Source organism: Ipomoea triloba, chromosome 6 (assembly GCF_003576645.1).
Source record: "Ipomoea triloba cultivar NCNSP0323 chromosome 6, ASM357664v1".
NCBI classification, from domain to species: domain Eukaryota; kingdom Viridiplantae; phylum Streptophyta; class Magnoliopsida; order Solanales; family Convolvulaceae; genus Ipomoea; species Ipomoea triloba.
The window spans coordinates 21,931,518-21,955,175 of NC_044921.1; the positions used below are offsets into that span (position 1 = coordinate 21,931,518).

At 35.1% G+C, this 23,658-nt stretch overlaps 4 protein-coding genes across 4 annotated transcripts; 3 read left to right on the top strand and 1 right to left on the bottom strand.

The window, feature by feature from the left end:
• The first annotated feature begins 447 nt into the window (after positions 1 to 447).
• Positions 448 to 4,573, top strand: LOC116021748 (diaminopimelate epimerase, chloroplastic). The gene is made up of 9 exons (XM_031262220.1): positions 448 to 818; positions 1,399 to 1,566; positions 1,768 to 1,838; positions 2,099 to 2,156; positions 2,386 to 2,562; positions 3,369 to 3,453; positions 3,700 to 3,759; positions 3,869 to 3,942; positions 4,178 to 4,573. Exons 1-9 carry the CDS (start codon positions 522 to 524, stop codon positions 4,292 to 4,294), a joined length of 1,107 nt encoding a protein of 368 aa, XP_031118080.1. The 5' UTR covers positions 448 to 521; the 3' UTR covers positions 4,295 to 4,573.
• A 742-nt stretch (positions 4,574 to 5,315) lies between these two features.
• Positions 5,316 to 12,246, bottom strand: LOC116022252. The gene is made up of 7 exons (XM_031262881.1): positions 10,632 to 12,246; positions 8,733 to 9,150; positions 8,241 to 8,385; positions 7,305 to 7,420; positions 7,108 to 7,186; positions 6,461 to 6,694; positions 5,316 to 6,035 (listed from the first exon to the last, which is right to left on the bottom strand). The coding sequence occupies exons 1-7, from the start codon at positions 11,752 to 11,754 to the stop codon at positions 5,703 to 5,705; spliced, it is 2,448 nt and encodes an 815-aa protein (XP_031118741.1). The 5' UTR covers positions 11,755 to 12,246; the 3' UTR covers positions 5,316 to 5,702.
• A 7,565-nt stretch (positions 12,247 to 19,811) lies between these two features.
• On the top strand, positions 19,812 to 21,686 carry LOC116023661 (plasmodesmata-located protein 2-like). The gene is made up of 3 exons (XM_031264662.1): positions 19,812 to 20,562; positions 20,705 to 20,818; positions 21,434 to 21,686. Exons 1-3 carry the CDS (start codon positions 19,812 to 19,814, stop codon positions 21,439 to 21,441), a joined length of 873 nt encoding a protein of 290 aa, XP_031120522.1. The 3' UTR covers positions 21,442 to 21,686.
• Positions 21,687 to 22,534: 848 nt separating this feature from the next.
• LOC116023662 lies at positions 22,535 to 23,626 on the top strand. The gene has a single exon (XM_031264663.1). The coding sequence runs from the start codon at positions 22,535 to 22,537 to the stop codon at positions 23,624 to 23,626; it is 1,092 nt and encodes a 363-aa protein (XP_031120523.1).
• Positions 23,627 to 23,658: the final 32 nt, after the last annotated feature.

Sequence of the window (23,658 nt, forward strand, 5' to 3'; positions counted from 1 at the left end):
GATTTTTTACCCTTTTTGAGAAAAACATAGCTTATGTGGAAGAGAGAGAAGAGTTGGCCGTGCATTGTTGTTCTTTTTTTTTTTTTTTTATCTCTCCTAATTGACACTTCAAAAATTACAAAAAAAATCATTATTATTGAGGATGCGATTTTGTTTAGATAACTATTATACATGATAGTGAACTATTGAAACACAATTCAACTTGTTAATTAATTCAAAATAAGTTATATTTAATCAAGTATCACCAAAAATATAAATTTAAGGACTATCACATCTTGTGATTTACCTTATTTACTTGTCTCAAATACCCATAAGAGCCACCAAGTTTGGTTGAAATATTTTAATTGCACCACTCTTTTCCAAAAACTTCACAACAATAACCATTGAAGTTGGTCAAAATTACAAAAACATCCATGATCAGTCCCAAAACCTAGGCTAATTGCATTTCACTCCCTCGTCACTCGTCAGCTCTAACAAGTCTCCGTTTGACGCTCTCTCTCTCTATCTCGCCGTCTTCTTCCATGGCGATAACCGCCGCCATAACGCTTCCGCTTACCGCCTCCAGTCGCCGATCTCTGTCTTCTTCCTTAATCGCTCCGTTCAGATTTTCTTCTCCTTCGCCGTTATCTCTGCAACGACGCGCTCTCCAAATCCCTTCCTGCTCCCCCTTCCGGCGCCCTACTTTCTGCATTTCGGCTGCTTTGTCAATGAGCTCTGAAACTACCGAGAAAGCTTCTCCAGCTTCATTTCTCGATCACAAGGAAAGTGGATATCTTCATTTCGTCAAGTACCATGGCCTCGGCAACGACTTCATATTGGTAATATATAGACGCATTCTGTATGTATGTATTTGTGCACGCGTATACGCTCATAGGAATTTCTGTCAATCTGTGTGCTAACTTCTTCTATCAATTTCCTTTTATTTTAGAATGTTTAGAGGATTTAAATCGTAGATAGGATAATGCTGAATTTTTATGTTAGTGGATATTGCAAATAAAATTTTGAGTTCTTTCTGGAAATAGTGGCCTCAAAATCCATACAGTTATGTTAACTAGCTACTTAATTTTTGTGGTCAAGTGCATAGCTGTGACCTCCCAAGTGAGAGGTCAAGGTTTGATCCCCAGTGTGGGGGTGTTGGCTCTTTGTGCTTCAGTTGGTTGAGAAAGTATGTATGAACAAATACTACATTGTAACAGAGTTAATAGTATTCAAAATAAAAACTAGCTACTTAATTAATGGTGAAAAAAATTTAATATGGAAAAAGGACTTGATATGTGAGCTTCATATGTACCATTCCTAAAGCATGCCATTGCACGGTTAGCAAGGTGGAAAATAATTACTGATTATTATCACAGATTTGTTTAAAGCTCAGTGATTATTTGTTCCTTTTGTTTACAGGTTGACAATAGAGATTCAACAGAACCTAAAATCACACCCGAGCAGGCAGTGAAATTGTGTGATAGAAATTTTGGCATCGGTGCTGATGGGGTGATATTTGCAATGCCTGGTACCAATGGCACTGATTATACCATGAGGATCTTCAATTCTGATGGTAGTGAGCCTGAGGTAATTTTTTCATCCTTAAATGAGGATATTTATTTCTAGGTAGCAGTTCACCTTAGAAGTTGAGTTACTTGCAAATGTTCAATTGTGCATGCAAAAAATCACAATGGTTTAGTATTCTTTTTCAAGGTGCAAAACTATAACTATCTTTTTGAACTGCTTACACATTTATAATCCGTGACAAAGAGGTCCTTTTGTATGCAGATGTGTGGCAATGGAATTCGATGCTTTGCCAAATTTATAGGCGAGCTTGAGAATTTAGATGGCAAGCAAAGGTCTGCTTTCATATTATGCTTCTTTTTATGCTATCCTTCATTTTACACTTCTAAGGACATTGTTGGATACTACTTGGCTTTAGTTCTTTGAAGTAATAATTACTTCCAAATCTTGCATATTGTGAAAGACTGCCCAAATACAAATAAAAAGTAATACTCTGTAATTCTTTCATCTCTGTACATGAGTTATGGTGTTTAACTAAAACAAACAGATAACATTTCCCTATTATTCACAATTGGGTGAATTTTGATTCCTGTAGTTTCACCATACATACTGGGGCTGGCTTAATTGTTCCTGAGATACAAGAAAATGGACAGGTGATATCTCTCTCCAAAGACATACACTCTCTATTGAATGTCTTGACATATAGTGTTCCATGTGCTCTATATTTGGCATGGAAGTTGTCCCTTTTTTTTTCTTTTTTTTCTTTTTTTTTTCTTTTTTTTTTTTTATAATAAATTTTACAAAAATTTAAAAGTTGTGCATCAAAATGATATGCTATCTGTCTTCCTTCAAAATTAGATATTAATTCATTTCAAATTTCAGGTTAAGGTTGATATGGGCGAACCAGTTCTGAAGGCATCAGATGTTCCCACAAAATTACCTGCAAATAGAGATCAATCTGTTGTCAAAGGAGGACTGGATGTAGATGGAACCACTTGGAATGTAACATGTGTTAGCATGGGAAATCCTCATTGTGTCACGTTTGGTACAGGAAGCAAGGTATACTTCTTGCATTGATGCTTGTGTTTTCTGAGAGGAGTGCTATCATATAAGTTGTTTGTACCTCAACCTTGTGACAAGTAGTCTCTTATAGGACATGAGCTTTATTTTCTAACAGAGGAGATATTAATTAGAGATTATTTGGTTTTCCAATTAAAATGGCTTGAATTAATTAAGTTCTGTTTCTCTTTTTGAGAAAATCAAACTTGCTTATTTTATGCTCTGTACTGGTGTATTTACTACTGCATATAAAATGGGCTATCATATATATATCTAAATCTAAAAACATAATAAATGTGAATAAAGGTTATACCCTTCATTTATGTCCGTTTTTTCCGTTAAGTTTTTTTGTACATTATGCTATAAAAGTTGTACTACATAATATTTTGAACAAATATACTCCTACCGTTATAACTTCCGTTATCTTTTCCACTATTGTTACTATGCACATGCATCCACCATATATTTTCTTATCTTTTTCAATAATAATAATAATATATACACATTAAATATTAGAGTTATATGTTAGTTATTTTTTAAAATATAAATATCCAATTTATAAAAATATTTTACATTATTATTATTATTATTATTATTATTATTTACTATATTAAAATTTAAATAAATTTAAAATTTTAATATAAAATACTAATATTGGACACCTATTTTTTGCGCATCGCATAAGAAAAACTAGTATATATATATATATATATATATATATATATATATATATATATTTCCGCTTATTGTAATTGATGTGTATGTAATTAGCTAACTCTGTCCAATTATTCTGCCTGCTACAACAGGATTTGCTAGTGGATGAGATAAACTTAGCGGAAATTGGTCCGAAGTTTGAAAATCACATTATGTTCCCTGCACGAACTAACACTGGTAAGTTTGGCCGTCAGTGCAACACTTTAATCTGTTAGTTGTGTACTTGTATCTTAACGATGTTCTAGTTAGTCCCAACTTGTTCTTATACCATCAGAGTGTGATGAGTAACAAGTTCATAGCTAGATCCCACTGTCTCACTCTAGAAACCGGTAGCATGTGTCTTACTCTAAATTGTAGCTAATTGACAACTTTGTATTGGGAATGGATTTTGTTGATCACTGCAACATATTGTTGGATCTGCAGAATTCGTGCAAGTGTTGTCTTCTTCACATCTTAAAATGCGTGTTTGGGAGCGTGGTGCAGGTAGGGTTACCTAAACTATGCTAATTTTGTCAATCGAAGCACTTGATGATTTTGCAAGGGCTGTTCCTTTACATATCTATTGTTTATCTAACATTTGTGCTGAATGCAGGCGCAACACTGGCCTGTGGGACGGGAGCTTGTGCAGTAGTTGTTGCTGCAGTGCTTGAGGGTCGTGCTGGGAGGGTAAGTTCTCGAGTAGTACAGAATAAGAAAATAAAATTAGGTTTTCATGTGCTACATCTAATGTCTTACTTGGAGTAGAAAAGTGTTTGCATTCTTAACGCATTAAACTATTAAAGTATGAGACAAACAGACTTTAATGAGAGAAAAGAAAAGAAGGGAAACTTTGTCAGTCAAACTGTTATGGATCTATTGCTAGCTCAGTTTTCTCATGATTGGCAAATCTTGCTTGAAACAGAGCTGCACTGTTGATTTACCCGGTGGGCCGCTTGAGATCGAGTGGAACAAGGATGACAACCATGTATATATGACTGGCCCTGCAGAAGTGGTCTTTTATGGATCTGTTCCTCTTTAGGTATATTATTATCCATTGTTACCTTCCTAAATGATTAAACTTCCAAATTAAGCTTTCCACATCTTCGTACCCAATTTTCTTAATCCAGTTCCTTGATGAAATGCTCAAAAACTGTTTGATTAAAGAGAACTCTCAAGTCTAGAATGAACAAACTCTTTCCTTCCACATCCGGATGGATTGATTGGGGCACTATTATCATCATCTTTAGCTTTCTGTTAATACCGATCTTGTACTACACAAATATTTTCGTCAGTAAACTCTATCCTGCCACATGGATCACCTATTTATCACAAAGTGAAGAAATTTACTTGTTGGCGTCACCACGTCACATGAAAATTCCATTCTTATTTGAAAGGCAAATAATAAAAATGTTATAATTATTACAAAGTTGAATAATAATACTCCGTAATATTTGAGACTACACGACCTGAATGAATGAATACAGGTAAGTTTTCTGATTTTAAATAAAAGAAAAATAAAGACTCAAAATTTTCACACCAGAGGTGGCCTCGCGCGCATGTATAATGTATGTGTATATATATGTGTGTGTGTAATAGTCTACCGTAATATGTAACCTATAGTTAAATGTGTAATATATTTATTAATTGCAAGTACATAATATGTTAATTTCAAATACATAATTTAATTATCATTTTGAATTAAAGCTCATAGTGCAAAGTAAATCTTAGGTGTAATTCGACATACCAAATAGGCAATAGTTATACCATGGACTCAAATCCACCTTGCAAGGTGAGCCCATTATAATTTACATAATGAATATTCACAATTTGAATTGTGAACATTCAGTATGTAAATTATAAATATTTAGTTATGAACAATTAGTATATAAATTGTGTATTTTTTACTTAAATCACAAGGTGAATTCAGATACACAGAATAATTTGCCCCAAACAGAGTCCAAATCAGTCGAACATTAAAAGTCGAAACTCAAAAGGGAACCAATGAAACAGCGTACGTTATTATTATGAATAAAAAAAACATGCTATATAACACTAGTTCACCGCAATATAGAAGTTTAGCTTATGAGCAAAGAATAACAAGTTCAAAGCATTAGTAGACTGCACATAAATGTACAATAAGTTACAGCGTTAAAAGTTAAAAGTGGGATTCCCACGGCTGCCTGCCTGACTGCCTGCGCTCAATTTACAATTTTTCTCCAATAAAAGTATGCACCAAAAGATTGCAACTTTTACCAGAGAATCAAAGATTTTGTTTTTTCTTTGAACACATTAACTATGATGCATAAATCACCTGACTCGCTGTTTTAAACAAATATTCAAAACTTTTAAGCAGCTTTCAAGCATTAAAGCAAAATCTCCGATAATGCAGTTATAGTCACTGCTAGTTTCACTTGCAAATGCCTCGAGCCTCAATCATCATCATCAGCCTACTTTTTAAGAGATACTTGCTCACTTGTTTCCTCGCTTTTGTCCATAGCCTTTTTGGCAAGCTCGTAACCAGCGAAGTTCATTGCACCAAGGGGAGCAATCCAGAAGAACCTGGGCAAGGCACCCTTTAACAATCCCATGGGTCCTTCGTGATGAATTATAGAGAATGCTAACACCGTCAATGTGACAGGCCTGCCTTGGGGAGCAGTCATCATTCTGGTCTTAATTACATCAAACGGTGTTGTCACAACAGCAGATAGACCACCGGATAAAGCCCCAACAGCGATTGTTTCCCATGGTTCCAGCTCTCTCTCTAATAGCTGCTGGGCAACCTGATATTATCACAGCATAAAAGAAGTCAGCACATAATACAGACATCATTCAGCAATGTTTCTTAACCAATAATATGTTCATAAATGAAAGAAGGCAAAATGTTCTCTAGCAAAGCTGCTATAGTGCTATAAGAAGTGGTGTGCAATAAGGATGGTACGCCCAAAGGTGTCCATGCGAAAAGATGAACATTGGCGGTTAACCAAAGGCGTTCACGCGAAAAGAATCAAAGATGGTATAGAATGCACCAAATTTTCAACACATAGACTTGAAGGGGGAAAAAAGGCAATAAGGAGGATCTAAAGCACTTCAAATGATATCCCCGTACAAAAGCAATGGTTGGAGGAACAGTTTACCCCAGGGCACCAAATTAGCAAAATATGCAAAATCTAAAAAGTGATCAACTTCTAGAGAAAACAAAACGAACCTTCTTTGATTTTGCATAAAGGGCCATGCCTGCAACATAAAATGGAACCTCACGGCAGAGAGTGGCACCAGTCCCACGAAAGAAGCCTTTAAGACCATCTTGCTGCCAAGTACCTAAAATTGCTTGCCCTACATTGTCAAACAGACCAGCCTGTAATCTCTGCTTTAACACTTCGCATGGTATACGCACTGCTGTCCCCAGGACAGTGCTGCAAAATGATGCTATTGATTGAACCTGAGCAGTATGGACAATAAGCAGCAGGGTTTTTAATACCTCAGATAATGAGAACTTAAAACCTCCAAAATGACAGAACTACTACTACTATTATTATCATTATAATAATAATAATCATTATTGTTGTTGTTCACTATTTAGCAGGGAGGAAATCTTTGATTACCAAAAAAATGACAATGCAAAAGTATGAACATACCAAAAAAAAAAAACAAGAGGAAAATTTAAAGAAGAAATGGATCAATTGATCAAAAGAAAAAAAAAATCAAATTTCTTAAGGCCTGTGTGAAACTGATTTTTTGTAGCACTCTGCAACAATAAAAGCAAGTTCAACAGCAATGTAGAAAGTATTCAAGGGTATAAGCAAAACAGAAAAGCAAGCCAATAAAAACCAAATGCCTTGTTATATCCCTCACCTGTAGTTCTGGAAGCGTGGGAGCAAAGTTTATCAAAACAAGCTTACTTGCTTCAAAAATTCCGGTCCGCAATCCATGGCTGCAATTAAAGGCAACATTAACTATACTATACGTGCATGTATTATAAAAGCAGCTGTACATATATAATGTAGCATGCAAAAATACAAAAATAAAAAATAAAAATCATCATGGCTAACCTTGAAAATTGTCCAACAATTGCAGGAATAGACCCTCTATACAATCCCCGCACTCCAATTTCTGGGAGCTTCGACATGATTTGGGGAAAGCTAAGGCTAGATGCTTGTAAAGTTGTCTGATAACCAGGTTAAAAACAGGATCAAGAAGATGAATGGCTTATGGAACACATGAACTGTCGCTTATAACACAAATTATTGACTAATCTTGCTTATCATATTCTAATTTCATTAAATGTCATGAAACCTATGCCCAGGGAAAGTCATCCACCACAGATTGATCCAGACTTGAATAGAGTATCATTTTATATGGACTTTAGATAATTATTCTTTCCACATCACAATACTATTGGATAATGGAGATATATGGGAATTATGAGTACAGAAAAATCAAAGAGCTTAAGTATTTCTTTAACCAAACTTAGCATTATGATATCCAAAAAAAAAAGGCTTCTTGACCTGAATGTTAAGTTTACGTCCTAGCCAACATACAATCATTCATGTCTAATTCAATGAAAACTCATGTCTAATTCAAAGAAAACATAACTGTTTTAGTGATAAGCTCAAATAAGAGAAGTATACTTGCGGACTACAATGGAATATAGTTATGGGTTTTGACAGCTAGAATATATTAATTGTGTATTGGAAAAGTAAGCAGATGCATCAAAAGAGAAAAAATTGTTTGGAATTGATAAAGGAAACAAGAAAAAAGAGGAAGAGATAACTGGAAAGGCATTCACAAGGCCTCAAACCCAAAAGGATGCAGTGTAAAATTCTTCAAGTTGGGGCATAGAAATAGAGAGAGATGCCCTCTTTATCACTAAAGATTGTACATTTTTCCCATAAAATTATACAGGGTAGTTATGCTGCGTGAGTGCCAAGTCCACATGTGAACAATTTCGAGAAAATTCAAGTCCTGATTTCTTGAAGAAAGTGTACCTTGATTGTATCAATAGGGTGCATCAATGATGTAGACAATGCACAAGCAAGGCCTCCTGCCAAAGCAGATTTTAGAACACTTCCAGCTGGAATCTCAACAGGTGGTGCAACAGCAACTACAGTTGCCGCCTCAAACCAGATATTCCTACAGTTTTTTTTTTTTTTTAAATAATAAGTAAAAGTAACAGTCTAAGAAGCTGCAAAAGTAAGAAAGCAGATGCTGCAATAGAGAGAAATTCCATAAAGAAAAATAATACATGTGAATACAAGGGAGAATGTTGCAAACTAGAAGCCCCATCTTTATAAACATAAAGAAAAATAATACATGTGAATGCAAGGGAGAATGTTGCAAACTAGAAGCCCCATCTTTATAAATGCATCATGTCTAACAATCAAATAGCTTATAATACTAGAGTACTGGCATTTTGAGGGGGAAAAAAACACCTTGTTTCTGAAAATTCATATATGAGACAAATGGAACTAGAATTTTACCGAGGATCTTCTTGTAATCTGTCTGAGGGCAGTAAAAGCATAAAATTCCGGAAATGCCCATAAGAGATAGATTCCTCGGTATCTGCATTTAGAAAGCGCATCATGGCAACAGCATTGTCTTCATTTGCTGGAAGCCCTGCATTTTTCAATGATGCTAAGATCTCACTTTTCTGGAGAGTCCCGGACTTGCTCAAGCAAAGACTAGTATAAGCCCGTAGAATAGTTGGTTCCTTCTGTTCCATTAAAGATAAAAACTGTTTCCAACCAAAAGATTTTTTAAACAAGTGACTTCTTGTACGACGCATGAATTCATGAGCATATCGTTTTGGTAGCTTTCTCTTTCTCATAGCAACTTCAAGATCTTCCAAGGTGACTTGGCCATCCCCATCACCATCCAACTCCTCAAAGAACCTCCTTCCTACAGGAAGGAAATACATAAATTCTGACTGACTTGATAAGTGTGTCAAGAAAGAGTAGACAAGTCAGATACATATATTCCCATTAAATTGAATGTACGTGCATATATGAAGATAAAAATAATAAAGCTAGTGACAAAGTTACATGTACATCAAGGAACACAAACAACCACCAAGCTTCTTTACAGATTGAACCTCATTGATGCCTCATACAAAAATACATTTCCGATTCTACTAACTAAAGAGAGCTCACACTATCTATATCAATTTACGGCATTTCTTAATTCAATGTCTTACAGTCTTAGACACAACATCTTGGTCAGGGTAGCCACTATTCAGGGGCAATTTGATGTTAACTCACTTTTCTCTTCAGAATTATATACCCTAATGGATATGGCCATGCGCTCAAGTAGCTTACGTTTCATTTTATGAGTCTATTGAATCTCATTTTCAAGGTTGTGCAGTGGAAATGCCCATGTACTCATGCTCATAGACGATTTTGCTTGCACTATTCAGAAGAAACCAAATTAACCCCCAAACTTACTATAAATCCATATTCATTTTAACCATAAATTTTTATTAACTTATCTACGTTCTCTCTTCTAATTAATTACTCCATACTAAATTCACTTGTAGGAAAAACAAGTGGAAGAACACAATTATTAAGTTACCATGGTGGTTGCTGGCCAAGAAAGGCTACAAGTTTCATTTTCACTTTGCTTCCATGGTGCATCATAGATGTCTAACTACAAAGCAGAAGCTAAAGTATGTTCTGAAAGTAAATCCATCCCGTGAGGTTAATCTATGAAGTTAATACCAGACCCTACTTGAATGGTAGTAGCAAAAAGTTTCATTTTCACTTTGCTTCCATAGTAGCACCAACTACCAAGCAGCAACTAATTTTATGTTCCGAAAGTAAACCCATCTATAGTACACAATTTTAGTGCAGTTTTCTTATACAATTTGCAGTAAAACAATAGTCCTAGAGAAGATAAATTAACAAGGAATTAAAAGGAAGAAATAAGACTTAAACTTCATTAATTTGTACTATATTTCAACATGGAGAATTAATTTGAATTTTAACCCACAACAGAAAAATAAATGATGGAAAACATAATAGTATCTCCTATTCCTAGTAAGCAGTTACTCCATATAATAAAGAGTGGAAGAGTAAGAGTTCCTACATCTATTATTGACTAACATATATATCAGATTCAATACTTAGTAGTTAGTACTCCGTAATACTTACTTGTAAGCCTTAGAAAGCCCAATGACTAAAATTCACAAAATGCTACATACACATGCTATGAAGCCCAATATCCACCATACACCATATGTATTTGGTGACTGATCAATAAATAAAGTGTATCATGTAAACACAATGGCTAATAAAACAAGCAATCATACTTAACATTTTAGTTAAACCCAGTCAAATGAACAAAGCATGTCACTTGCATTGAACAAATACAGAATAAAGGCATACCTTCAGCTTCCGTGTATCTAAAAAAGTCCTGGACAGAAAATAGTTTCTTCTTATCAGGATGATCTTGTGAAGGTCGGCCTAGCTGAGGTAAGAGCTCAACTAGTTCTGTCAATGAAACAGATGACAAAGTTGACCTCAACCTTTCAACATTTGACAAGGGAATGCTGAGCAACCCATTGGCCAATTTTTGCGGTGAACTGCCTGCACTTTCTATGCGAGGACCATCACCATTGACTGCGTCATCTCTCTCGTCACTCACAGGAGAAGAGATTCCAACAATACTTGGTGGCATACCTCCCACTCTTGCAAAATTCAAGTTCCCCAAAAAGCCATTGAAATCAGCTCTTTTCCCCTCAAACACACTAATAAGCACCTTCAAATGATCAAACTGATTGGTGGCTGGAGGAACTGGCTCTAAGTCAGCAAGCTTGGATTCCTTCTCATGAAAATGTGAGTCAAGCTTTTGAAGATTCTGAGCTAGCTGATCAAACATAAACCCTATAAATCCCTCAACTGATACATTATTCCCTTCTTCATGATTCAACCTTTCACAACAAGATACTCGGCCATTTGATTCCTTTTTCTTAAATTCACCTAAAACCCTTGGCTTCATAGCAGTCTCATTGGGAACAGCATCCCCATTACTTGTCTTGTGAACCCACCTTGTCCCAACCTTAAATGTGCCAGGAAGAGCCTGAGCAAAATTATTCATCATGAGAGACCAAGCCAGAGCAAAATGTAAACAGTCAAAACAATTCCCATTGCTCTTCCCAACATCTCCTCCCCCATATTTCTCTTTCAACCCTTTCCTAGCCCCAATCTCATCTCTATCACTCTGCCAACTGCTCCCCAAAAACCCTACAAACTTCTTAGTTGGTACCTTCACAGCTAAACTAGTCTTTTCCACATCAGTAATCACACTCTTTCTATTCAAATTTAGCTCTGAGTTTTTGCTGTCATCACTAGAATCAACCAACACAACCTGAGAACCAGGCCAGCAATGCTCTAAATCCTTAGCCACTTTCTTTATACTGGACTCTATTGGGGATAACACACCCCTGACCACTTCCATTGAATTCCTAAACGAATCCGCAGCGTCTCCATTTCCAGATACCATCAACATCACTCCAAGTCTCACCTCAACAACACAACAATCCTCTCCCTCTCCCTCCCTCTCCCTCTCTCTCTCTCTCTCTAAAATATATATAAATCCTGCCAATACAAAAACACACTCGGAAGCTCAACAGTCAATCCTCATTGAACACCAAACCAATCCGAATCAGATCCACACAACCACAACTTATCCGTATCATTCACACGAAACAGCACTCAATCCATTTAATCCGTTCTTCTACGAACACATCAACGCGGCTCTACATACTAAGCCGCGCGTGTCCATCTGTATTACACACACGCAGAATCGAATTGAAACGCATAGTAGCAAATTCGAGAAAGATAAACTTGCCTGCCTGCCTTCTTCCTTCGTCTACCTCAACAACTTAGAGTCACAAAAATTCTGCAAATCTGCAAACAAAATCTGAGGTCTCCGTAAGATATAGTGACTGTAAAGGGGGGAAGCTAGGCGAAGAGGAAGATGGAGAGGTGGCTCATCTATATCTATTAATTTTCTTTGTTTTTTTTATATTTATTTATGTGTCAAAATCTTCATTAGCTATCTGAAAATGTGCACGGTAAATCTTGTCTTATAATCTTTGTCGATACAAAATTACAAGTAGATAAATTAAAATTATTTATAATTGACGAGTTTAAAATAGAAAGATCAATAAACAGTTTTTATTATTATTTTTTTAATTTTGTAATTATTAAATTAACAATTAATCCGCTAATAATCTTATGATTTAATAGCATGACTCTCCCACATAGAAAGTCATTGGTTTGTACTCTAATGGGGACGATACTAACTCTTTGTGTTTCAATAACTTGAGAAAGTAATAATTATAAAAAAAAATATACTACATTATAACTGAGATTATAACTGAGTTAGTGGTACTTTAAAAAAAAAAAAACAAAAACAACAACAACAATGGACCTTGTTTTTTTCGTATTTATTAATCACATAAATATTATTATTTTGTTTGGATCTGAAAAATGGAATATATGGGCAAAAAAAGAATTCAGCCGATTCTGGTATTTGTTAACTGAAATGGCGTAATTAGCCTTGGTTTTTTCCCTGCACGTAGGGGTAATTACGACTTTTTAATGAACAGTTGAAGTGGCTGAAGTTTTCTTGAAGGGGTGGAACTGTGGAAGGTCTCCCTTCATTAATATAACGAAATTCCCTTTTTTTCTTTTTTCTTTTTTTATTTTTTGGAATTTGGATAATGACTTACAAGTTACAATGTGGATAAAATGCTGACGTAGATCCAGGGCAGGGGGTTACCACATAGGCTCCACGTGTTCAGTTTTAGCTCGGATTATTAATTACTCACCCTTTGTCAAGCTTACTCACCTCATTTTTTATTTTTTTTTAAATTACACTTTTGTCCCTAAGGTATAGCATTTTGCGATAATTGTATAATTCCTAAATATTGATCATGCACACTTATTATTCCTAAATTATCACTTTTTGTCTATTTACTAACAAAAGTTAAGGACAAACTTTACAATTTTAGTATAGCTTAGAGACGTAAAATTAATAAAATGACGAAAATTACAAAGTCAATGATAACTTAAAGAGGAAAACTGAACATGGTCAACATCTAGGGATGAATTCTACAATTACTTCATAATTTAGGGATAAAAAGTTCAATTTTTCCTCTTTTTTTTTTTTTTTGTAAAATATAAATTTATTGATTTGTATATGAGAAAATTGTCATTTTAGTCCAGTGACTATTGGAGTAGTGTTAATTGCTATCCGTGACTTTCAAAAATATTAATTGCGTACCTTGACTATGCAATTTTTATCAATTTTGGTCACGCCGACCAATTTACCGGCCAATTGTGACCGGAAAAAATTAATAAGCAAAACAATAAGGGTGTTTTAGTCATTTTACTTTTATCTTCTTTCTTCTCCAACTTGAAGCTGCTGCCGCCGTCAACCTGAAGCAATGGTTCGGCAACGTTAACTGGTTCTCCGTTCGGCAATGGTTATCTTCTTGGGACATGGAACACTAACCTAAAATCAATATCTCTTCATTATCTTCACAAAATGTCCATTGAGATCATCATAGCCAAAAAGAGAAGTGAATATTCTCCCTAATTGTTGCGCACTCATGTGTGAATTGGTTATATTACGAACCCCCATCATTTTTCTCGTTTGAATTAACAACGGATGATAAAAGCAAGCAAGCACGCATTGATTACTCACGGCATAAGCATGGAAAGGATCCAGATCCGGTCCTTCCAGAATCCATAACGGTTTCTGCCGACTGGTAGGCGCTCTTACGAATTGAAGAGGGGCGCAGTCGTGAAAGCTATCTACGATTATAGCGCCACCGTAGAAGACAAGGCGGTAGCTTCAAGTCGGCGGCGGTACAAATTGAATGGAGAAGACGACGGCGATAGCTTCAGGTCAAAGTAGAAAGAAGATAAAGTAAAATGACTAAAACACCCTTATTGTTTGGCCTATTAATTTTTTCCAGTCACAATTGGCCGGTAAATTGGCCGGCGTGACCAAAATTGATAAAAAATGCATAGTCAAGGTACGCAATTAACATTTTTTAAAGTCGCGGATAGCAATTAACACTACTCTAATAGTCATTGGACCAAAATGGCAATTTTCTCTTTGTATGTTCATGTGAGTATGTCTTATTACATCTAATATTATTATTGAGCTACTATTATTTTTGATCCCTCAGTTATTATTTACCTGTCACATTTCATCATCAATTATATTAATTGTATTATATTTGATGCACAAGTATGCTTTTGTTGCTTCATTTAGTCATATCGTTCAAATCTTAGACAACCATTTGTTGGGAAATGTTTTTTTGTTTTCATTTGAGATTGTTACAAGAACACATTTTAGTAATAGTATTATGTGTTTAGATTTGAATGGATTATTTTTTCTGTAGCAATCCTGAATGGAAATTACATTTTTTTTTGTGAGTAACTACCAAATATTTGGTCAACATGCGTAAATGTGACAACAAAAGTATATTTGTGCACCGAATGTGACAAAATTAATAATAGTTAATGACTAAATATGAAATGTGAATAATAATTAATAGACAAATATCTCTATTATTAACACTAAGCATCATCCAACACTATCCATTGTACCAGATACAATTTTACGTTATAAAAGTCTCTACTTTTTATATTATATAATTTACTACTCTCTGTCAAATTTGTATGTCATATTAACTATTCATTCATCAAATCAAAATTTACTTTGGTGCTTATTTTCTTTAATAATTTTAATTATTTTAAATTTAATTTTTTGTATTTAATAGTATTTTTAATATAGTTTCTAAATATATAAATTTTATATATTAATACTAAATTTAATATTTAAAAAAATAAATTAAAAATAACTTCAGTCAAGCCTCGTTAATCTAAACATACAAATAAAATAGGACAGATGGAGTAGTATATATGAAATTTATACATTTAAAAATAATAATGTACATTAAAATTTTCTTAAACACAACAAAAAATTAAAAATGAAGAACAAAAATACTTTTTTAGGCTAATAAATAATAACTAAGTATTTAAAAAATAACTAAATAATAATAATAATAATAATAACAATAACAATAACAATAACAACAACAACAATAATAATAATAGGAGAATATCAGAAGTAGCACATGACTACATGAGGTAGGTGGAACATTTCAAAACCTGCACCTGCTCCTCTCATATTCACATACATACAGGTACTCTATACATATCCAAACTTAATTTTTAGGAATAATGGTTGCCAAGGACTTTGTGGTCCAGTGGCATCAAACTATTCCCTCCCTTTATATGGGAGGTGGTGGGGTCGCCTCTCAGTAGAGGCAATACTAACTCATAAGGAATAATGGTTGGCCATTCAACTACAACACACTAAATTGCAATTAGACTAACATTATCCCAGGCAATACTAACTCATAAGGAATAATGGTTGGCCATTCAACTACAACACACTAAATTGCAATTAGACTAACATTATCCCAGCCAATACAGTCCCTTTCTAATTATGTAATAAGAGAGAATTTTTTATTACTCCGTATTATTTAATGTCAAGTGTATTATAAGAGGAGAGAGAATTGACAAAATTAACAAATTGATAGAGAAAAGACTGTCACAGCACACCTTTTAATTTTTTTTATTATTTCTTTTAATATTATTTTATTATTATATTTATAATATAATATTATGTGAGACTTATTTTTGAAAGTGAGAGAGATTTACATAGATGTAGAATAAAATTTTTATTATTATTTCTTTTAATATTATTTTATTATTATATTTATAATATAATATTATGTGGGACTTATTTTTGAAAGTGAGAGAGATTTGCATAGATGTAGAATAAATAGTAGAGAATTTGTAAATTTAATGATGTGAAAGTGAGATCTATTTTAGAAAGTGAGAGATATTTGCAGGGACAAGTATAACCTTATACCATTAACCTAAAAAAAGCTACAACTAGATTCATGAACAACGCAAATTCAAGCAATTGAATCAAAAGTGACATGTTGAATGAATAATTAGATGACGTGATTGTTACAAAATTAATTTTATTTTAAAAAAATATTTTAATAATTAAAAAACAAAACAAAACAAAAACGATGGCCACTCCTTTTCCCCTTTGTTCATCTCCGGTTGGAGATGAAGAAAGACGAATTCTTCGTCTCCGGCCTCCAAATAGAGTTCTACTACATGTACTTCCAAATTCTATTCTCCCATTTTTATTTGACAAACAAAGATATGATATTTTTATCAGGTGAGTCCTAGAAAAAAATGTTTACATAAAAGATTTGTAAAAGAGGGTAGAAGTTGTGAGTAATAAGTGAAAGTACATATAGTATTTTCCTTACAAAAATAATATTGAAGTTTAATTTAATATCTCAACAACGTACTAATTTTTCTGGTTTTTATAATTTATTTTGTTAACAACTCATATTTGAGTTATGAAAAATGATTATTATACAATTGAAGACGTACAACTACTCTGTTGTGTGTGTTTTTATTTATTTATTTTGTTTATCTCTCTATTTATTTATTTTGGAGGAAGAAGGTAAAATGATTAGATAAATGTCAAATACACAATACCAACACAATCAGCAAAAAATTGACCAAAAATAGTAAAATGTTAAGTTAATATCAAATTTAATCGTCGATTATAATAGTTTTTCTCAATTTAGTCTTAAACCACTTTTTGTACTTAATTAGGTCACGTAATTAGTCTCAGTTTTTTTTTAGTACTACTGACTCTGTTGCAATGTAGTATCTGTTCATACCTACTTTCTCAACCAAATGAAGCACAAAGAGTCAATATCCTCTCCATTGAGGCTCAAACCCACCCCCTCCCATGTAGGGGTGCAACCGAGTGCCACTAGACTACAAGGTCTTTGGCGAGAAAAATATTTTATTATATGGCAATGTAAGATTTAGTCCATTTACTTAAGTTTTGGTAAATTTAATTCTTTACTTTTAGTTTTAAATTATTTACAAAGGACAGAAGAAAACATTCAATACCAAATTGAAACCTAATTTAAATTTTAGAACCAAATACTAAGGACAAAGAAAACACCAAATTGAAACCTGAATGTACTCAATAGAGTGATATGATGTATGTATGAAATTGTAAAAAATTATTTACGAATAACAAAATTGAAAAAGACATTTTACGAAGTAAATATTAATTGAGAGGGATGCATCGAAGAGGGTGAAAATGACAAACAACTATATATGATAGATTAAATTGAAAATTACCCCGAACTAATTCTACTTTATAGTTTTTTCGCTCCAAGAGTCACTAACTGAACACAGAGGCAGCTAGACATTTGTTTATTATGCACAAGGAGTCATCCTTCTTCACTATCGTTGGGGATCACCGCTGGTGAGACTCGATCCCTGATCTTTGCTCCCAAACTTCACCCCTATGTGATCAGTTGAGGTCCAAATAAGGTGATTATAGAGGGTTGGCACATGGTCACCCACACGCCCGTGTACCTAGCCGTGTGACTCCTACTCTGTTTATATTTAAATCTCATTTTGAGTATTTTGAACTCGATTTTGACCCATGCTTGAACCTAGACACTCTCATTTTTTCATATTTTTAGGTTAGATTAGGCTTAGATTTATGTTTTTAATTAACACTTTTGAAGCTTGGATTTCAAGATTTTACCATCTATTTCAATAGAAAAGTTTTCTTTCCCAAATCTCTTTTCTTTTGCAAGATTTTTGTTTATTACTTGTGTTTTGTGTTCTTTATGCGATTTAATCATGAGTAGTTAGTTTATGGACTTGAGTTAGGATTGTATTATCTACTTTGATGCTTAGGTTGTGATTATTGTGAAAAAATGAGAAGAACCCCAACCTAGGGCTCATGTGTACTAAAGTGCTAGGATTGATACACCATGAAAGAGGGACAATCCTTACTGTAATCTTTGTTTAATTATTTGCTTACAATTGTGGCTTTAAACTAGGATTTCTATGTGCATTTCTGATTGACTCTTTGGTTATTTGTTCTCTCTAATCATGTAGATTGTTGAAGCATCTAGATGGTAACGCCCCTTAACTTGAGTCCTATTTCTTTATTTTATTTTTATCTATTGTTCATATGTGTTTGTTCCACCTTGTTGTCGTTTCCTTAACTTCTTGTTGATGATCTCCTTATGCTAATGTCTAGTTTTGTGATTGCATATTGCATGCCATAACCTCTCATGCTCAGCGGAACGACATTCACACTCGTACACTCACCATCACTTATTTTTGCTACACATCAATTAGATAATATTAAAAGAGTTTGAACATATCAAAATTCTTCATATCCTACAACTATAAAAAGGAGATCTCATTTATAGAAAAGACACCCTAAAAAGCCTATCCTTTCCACTGAGTATCAAGCCATTTGAGTCCAATTCGGAAGCCCTTCAATGAAGAACAATCCATATATATAACATCTTCTTTGAAAAACAAGCCATGCATATAACTTCTAATTATCCTGAGATCTTGTATCCGCACTTCATTGACACTCGTAACCAATTTTGAATTTAATATATAAAAATTCTAAATTATTTTGTGTGAACACATTGTTATGTTATACAAATTTTCAAAATTTGATATTTAGTTTCCAGAAGGCTAAACTTAGATAGACATAGGTACGTATTCGTTGGTCAAACCTAACAAAAAGTTAAATTTCATACACATATTGCGAATATAAGTGAATAACGTTGAGCCAAAAGCTTTTGGTTTTCAGCTTTCCCAACTTTTCTACACACGTTATTAACTAAGGTATATTTTTTTCATTTAAATTAGTCCATTTCTGGCCTTACTGTTCCTAAGTTAGTTAGAGTTAGGTATGAAAATAATCCTCCGTTCTTAACTTCCAAATTCTTGCAACCTTCCCGATTATACCTTTTTGTAGAACACGTTAGAACTCAGTCAATTTTACCTGATGGGTTACAATAGTTCAGTTAGATATAGGAATGACAGTATATTTGATTCCAACATTAATTGAACCGATCCAAGTGTAAACGAGGTTTAGTCTAAGTATGGTACGATTTTAAAGGGTTTAGGTATAATACAAATTTAAAAGGGTCTCCTACAGTTAGAGTATGGGACCTGTTCACCTGACAAAAAATAAGGGAGACTGTATTGAATAGGCTGACATCTCCTTTTTGACATGACCAACACCAAAGTTTACGACCACTCACACCAACTAAGTTAGTTATGATTTGAAATTATATATATATATATATATATATATATATATATATATATATATATACACTCATATCAAATGAGTCCACATCTCCCGCATGAACCCGTGTAGGGATCTGGGTCATTAATCTCAAGCATTCAACCAAAACATTCACGCATTTGCATAGTTGCGAAATCTAAATCAGGTCTGTACACACGAACTCAATCATTGCAGATTTGTACAGACGAACTCATGGGAATATGAGACACCGAACAATGGCATATACGGAGGGTATATATATATATATATGCACTTGACACAAATTCAGCTGATCGATCTCTATCCCCACTGCTCGTACAATGGGATGTTCATTATCATCATCATATCCATATTTGTGTAATTATTATCTCCTCCTTTCCCTATGGTTTGGATTCATATTTGCTCAAACCAACAACTACTCCCTAGTTTTCACACGGTGTCCCAACCAGACAATCTCCGCCGCATCGCCGTCGCCGCTCCTGTCCTCTCTCTTCCAGGAGCTCGTCGACAAGTCTTCCGAGACCACCTTCTTCCACACCTACGTCGGCGACGACACAACCGCCATCTCCGGGAGGTTCCAGTGCCGGCGCGACAGCAGCAACCGCGATTGCCACGCCTGCGTGAACCAGCTCCCCGGATTCTCCGCCGCTTTTTGCGGTCAATCCGTTCCCGCTAGGGTTCAGCTCTCGGGATGCTACATTCACTACGAAGCCGAGGAGCTCGGAGCCGATCCGAGCGCGCCGTTCCAGCTGCTGCACAGCGCGTGCAGCGAAAAGAGAGGCGACGAACGGAGCCGGCGGTTCGAGGAGCTGCGGTACCAGGTGTTGGCTGAGCTGGAGAGATGTGTGATGAACGGTGAGGATGAGATTGAGAACAGCGAGGAACGCGGGTTTTGTAAGCTGAGGTATGAGTCTATGCACGGCGTGGCTCAGTGCGCGGGGAACTTGGGACACTGTGAGTGCGGCGAATGCGTGAACATGGCGGCTCAAATGGCTCAGGATGAATGTGGCTACTCGGCTTCTGGGGAAATATATTTGGACCAGTGCTTTGTGAGCTACAAATATGATCATGGTAATTTTACTTATACCTTTTTATTTTCTTTAAATTCAATTCCACATTCAAAGATAATAATAGTGGATTTATGTAATTGGAGATTTTTTTTGTTAATAAAATTAATAATAAAATAATCATGAAAATTTGTTGATGGATGAAGGATCTGGAAGCTCGAACGGTAGGTTGGTGGCAATCGCAGTGGGAGGCATAGTTGCTAGTGTTATTGTGGGAGCAATATTTTACTCTTTGGTTTCACGGGGCAAAAAATATGACGGTAAGTAAGTCGTCAAATTATTTGTTTTTACCCACACTATTTAATTTATATCAAGTACTATTGAGGTATTTATCCTTACTCAAAACATTTAAGTATATTATATAATGCAAGTCAAGCACTTTGTGCTCAATTGACTACTCTGTGAGGGAGTGTTACAGAATTGAACCTGGTAGTTGGATATTGACTCTTCTTGATATAATAATACAAAACTATAGTTGATCTTGTAGTAACATAAACTATTACTGCAGTTAATAAGTTTTTAAGTACATCACTGTTCATGCTTTGGAGACTATTGGAGTAGGTAAATTATGAGAACTTACATGTCACAAAATTCTTGTACATTAGTGTTCATAAGAAAGTCAAATCTATACCTCCTACTTGGTTATTGATAAAATTTGATCCATGTATCCTGCTAACAAAGCAAATGATATAAAATTATTTGGAGGTGGTTCAACATAAATGATTATATTGCATGTGGGATCATGTTTTGTGTATACACTTTTGTATTTTTCGTTTTGTTAAAAAGAAGTAAAGACTAAAGATAAAGTATAACACATACACATAATACAAAACGCAATGTATTTGGAATTGATTGTTTTGATTTGGTGCATGCAGATTGGTGATGGATTTCTTTCTTTCAATTCGTTTGGACTTGCAATACGCGGCTGCGCGCGCTGTCTCAAGATCGTTAATCTTCTAGAATACACAAAAAATTATATATAGTTGTTACAATTTAGGTCTGTTAGAGTAACGAATTTTAGGTTGTAGCTATCAAATATCATTGTTTTGTTAATATATTAAATTGTTTATTGGTTAAGAATTAAGATATATGCATTTTCAGGTGATTGAATTTATGAGCGCTATTATATTATTTCGTAAGATTTTTTGTCAATAATGTTTAAAATTTTCAGCTGCTATCTACATACTAAATACACAAATACAGTGATATATATATATATATATATATATATATATATATATATATATATATATATATGTATGTATGTATGTATGTATGTATGTATGTATGTATGTATGTATGTATGTATGTATGTATGTATGTATGTATGTATGTAGAGACTGAATTATTAATAGACGAACTAGAGACGACTAGATAGTTAATTGGTTGTAATCTTCGAAATTTCTAAATCATTATGTCAAAGTTTATGTAATTTATTAATGATTTTGTTTTATATATTTGTACTTTTTGTTAATAAGTCTCTAAGAAAATAATCTTTTTTGGTTGCCACTCTTTATAAAAAATCAATTAGTTTCATCGATTTATAATTATCACTTATGCATATAATTAATTTCATGTATGTATATATAATACTTAAATGATTTTTGATATATATTTTGCATGCAATATTATTTCAATGTATTTCCCACCGTAATAAATAATATAAATTGTTCTCTTAAATATAATGTGAGTCAAAATATTAAATACACAATTGTTGTATGTACATAAATTTGTATGGTGTTGAATTCTAATGATAATACGATTTTGGTGAGATTGCATGCAAAATAATTAATTAAGGTTCAAGAGGACATCTAGACCGTTAGGCAAGTAGCGGTTGAAAATTTTCAGCCATAACTAACCTTTGCGAAACATCGCAATATCTTCCCCTTCCCCCCCTGCAGCAGTTTCATGATGCCATTGGTTTAGCGGTGCCGGTAGATCATCTCATCATCTCCGCCGCGGACGGTGAAGAAATAATGGATCACAACAGCGACGCCACCGCGGCGAACTCCGTAATCACTGTGTCCGACGTCTCATGCCTCTCTCGCCCTCCGGTCGGCTACCACATCTTAGAGATCACGCTCATCTCCGCTCAGGATCTGCCTCCGGTCTCGAAGTCACTCCGAACCTACGCCCTCGTCTGGACAAATCCGAACCGGAAACGGACGACCTGCATAGATCAGAACGGAAACACGAATCCTACCTGGAACGATAAGTTCTCCTTCAAGGTTGACGATGAGTTCCTCGCCTCCGAGAAATCCGCCGTGACCGTTGAGATCTACACTGTTTCGTGGTTCCGCGACGTTCTCGTCGGAACCGTTTCGGTGAATGTTAGCAATCTCATCTCGCCGTCGGAGAAAGGACAGAAACACGTGGCCTTGCAGATCCGCCGCCCCTCGGGATCTCCTCAGGGAATGCTCAATATCGGAGCCACGCTGACGGAGAGCACCTCGAAAAGCATGCCGCTAAGCGATCTGTTGTCCTCTTCATCGGGCTACAAGAAGGATCTAGAACTCGAAAAGAGGAATATTCTAGAATATCACAACGCAGAAGACGAAGAGAGAGAACGACTTCACGCGAAAATCCTGCAATGGCGCCGATCCATGACTCCAGACATGATGTCCGATCTCAACGGCGAAGAGTTTCCGGGGAAGCCGGGCTCCGTCTGCAACGACGGCTCAATGGTGAACGGCGGATCGCTGGTCAACTACGGCTCGGAAGTTTGCTCCGACGTCGGACCGTCGGCCTCCGTCGTGGCGGCGGAGATAGCAAAGAGTTGGCAGGCGTCAGCGGCGCCGAGGAAGGAGATAATGGAAAGGGGAGTCGGTGATAGCATGGTACTCCCGGCGAATTTGACGCCGGAAGAGGAGAAGAGGCGGAAGGAGGCGGCGGTGGACGATGAAAATGAGGAGATGGAGATGATTCCGAAGAACGGCGGGCGGAAGAAACCAGACAACGGCATGTATTCGTGCTTCGTCTATGGATTTCAGTTCACCATTGTCTGCGGAGCTAATAATAGCAATCCCAACAAAACCAAAAAGAAGAAGTCAGATAAAAGTTCTGATTAATTTTTTTTCCCCTTTTGGCATTAGAAACAACA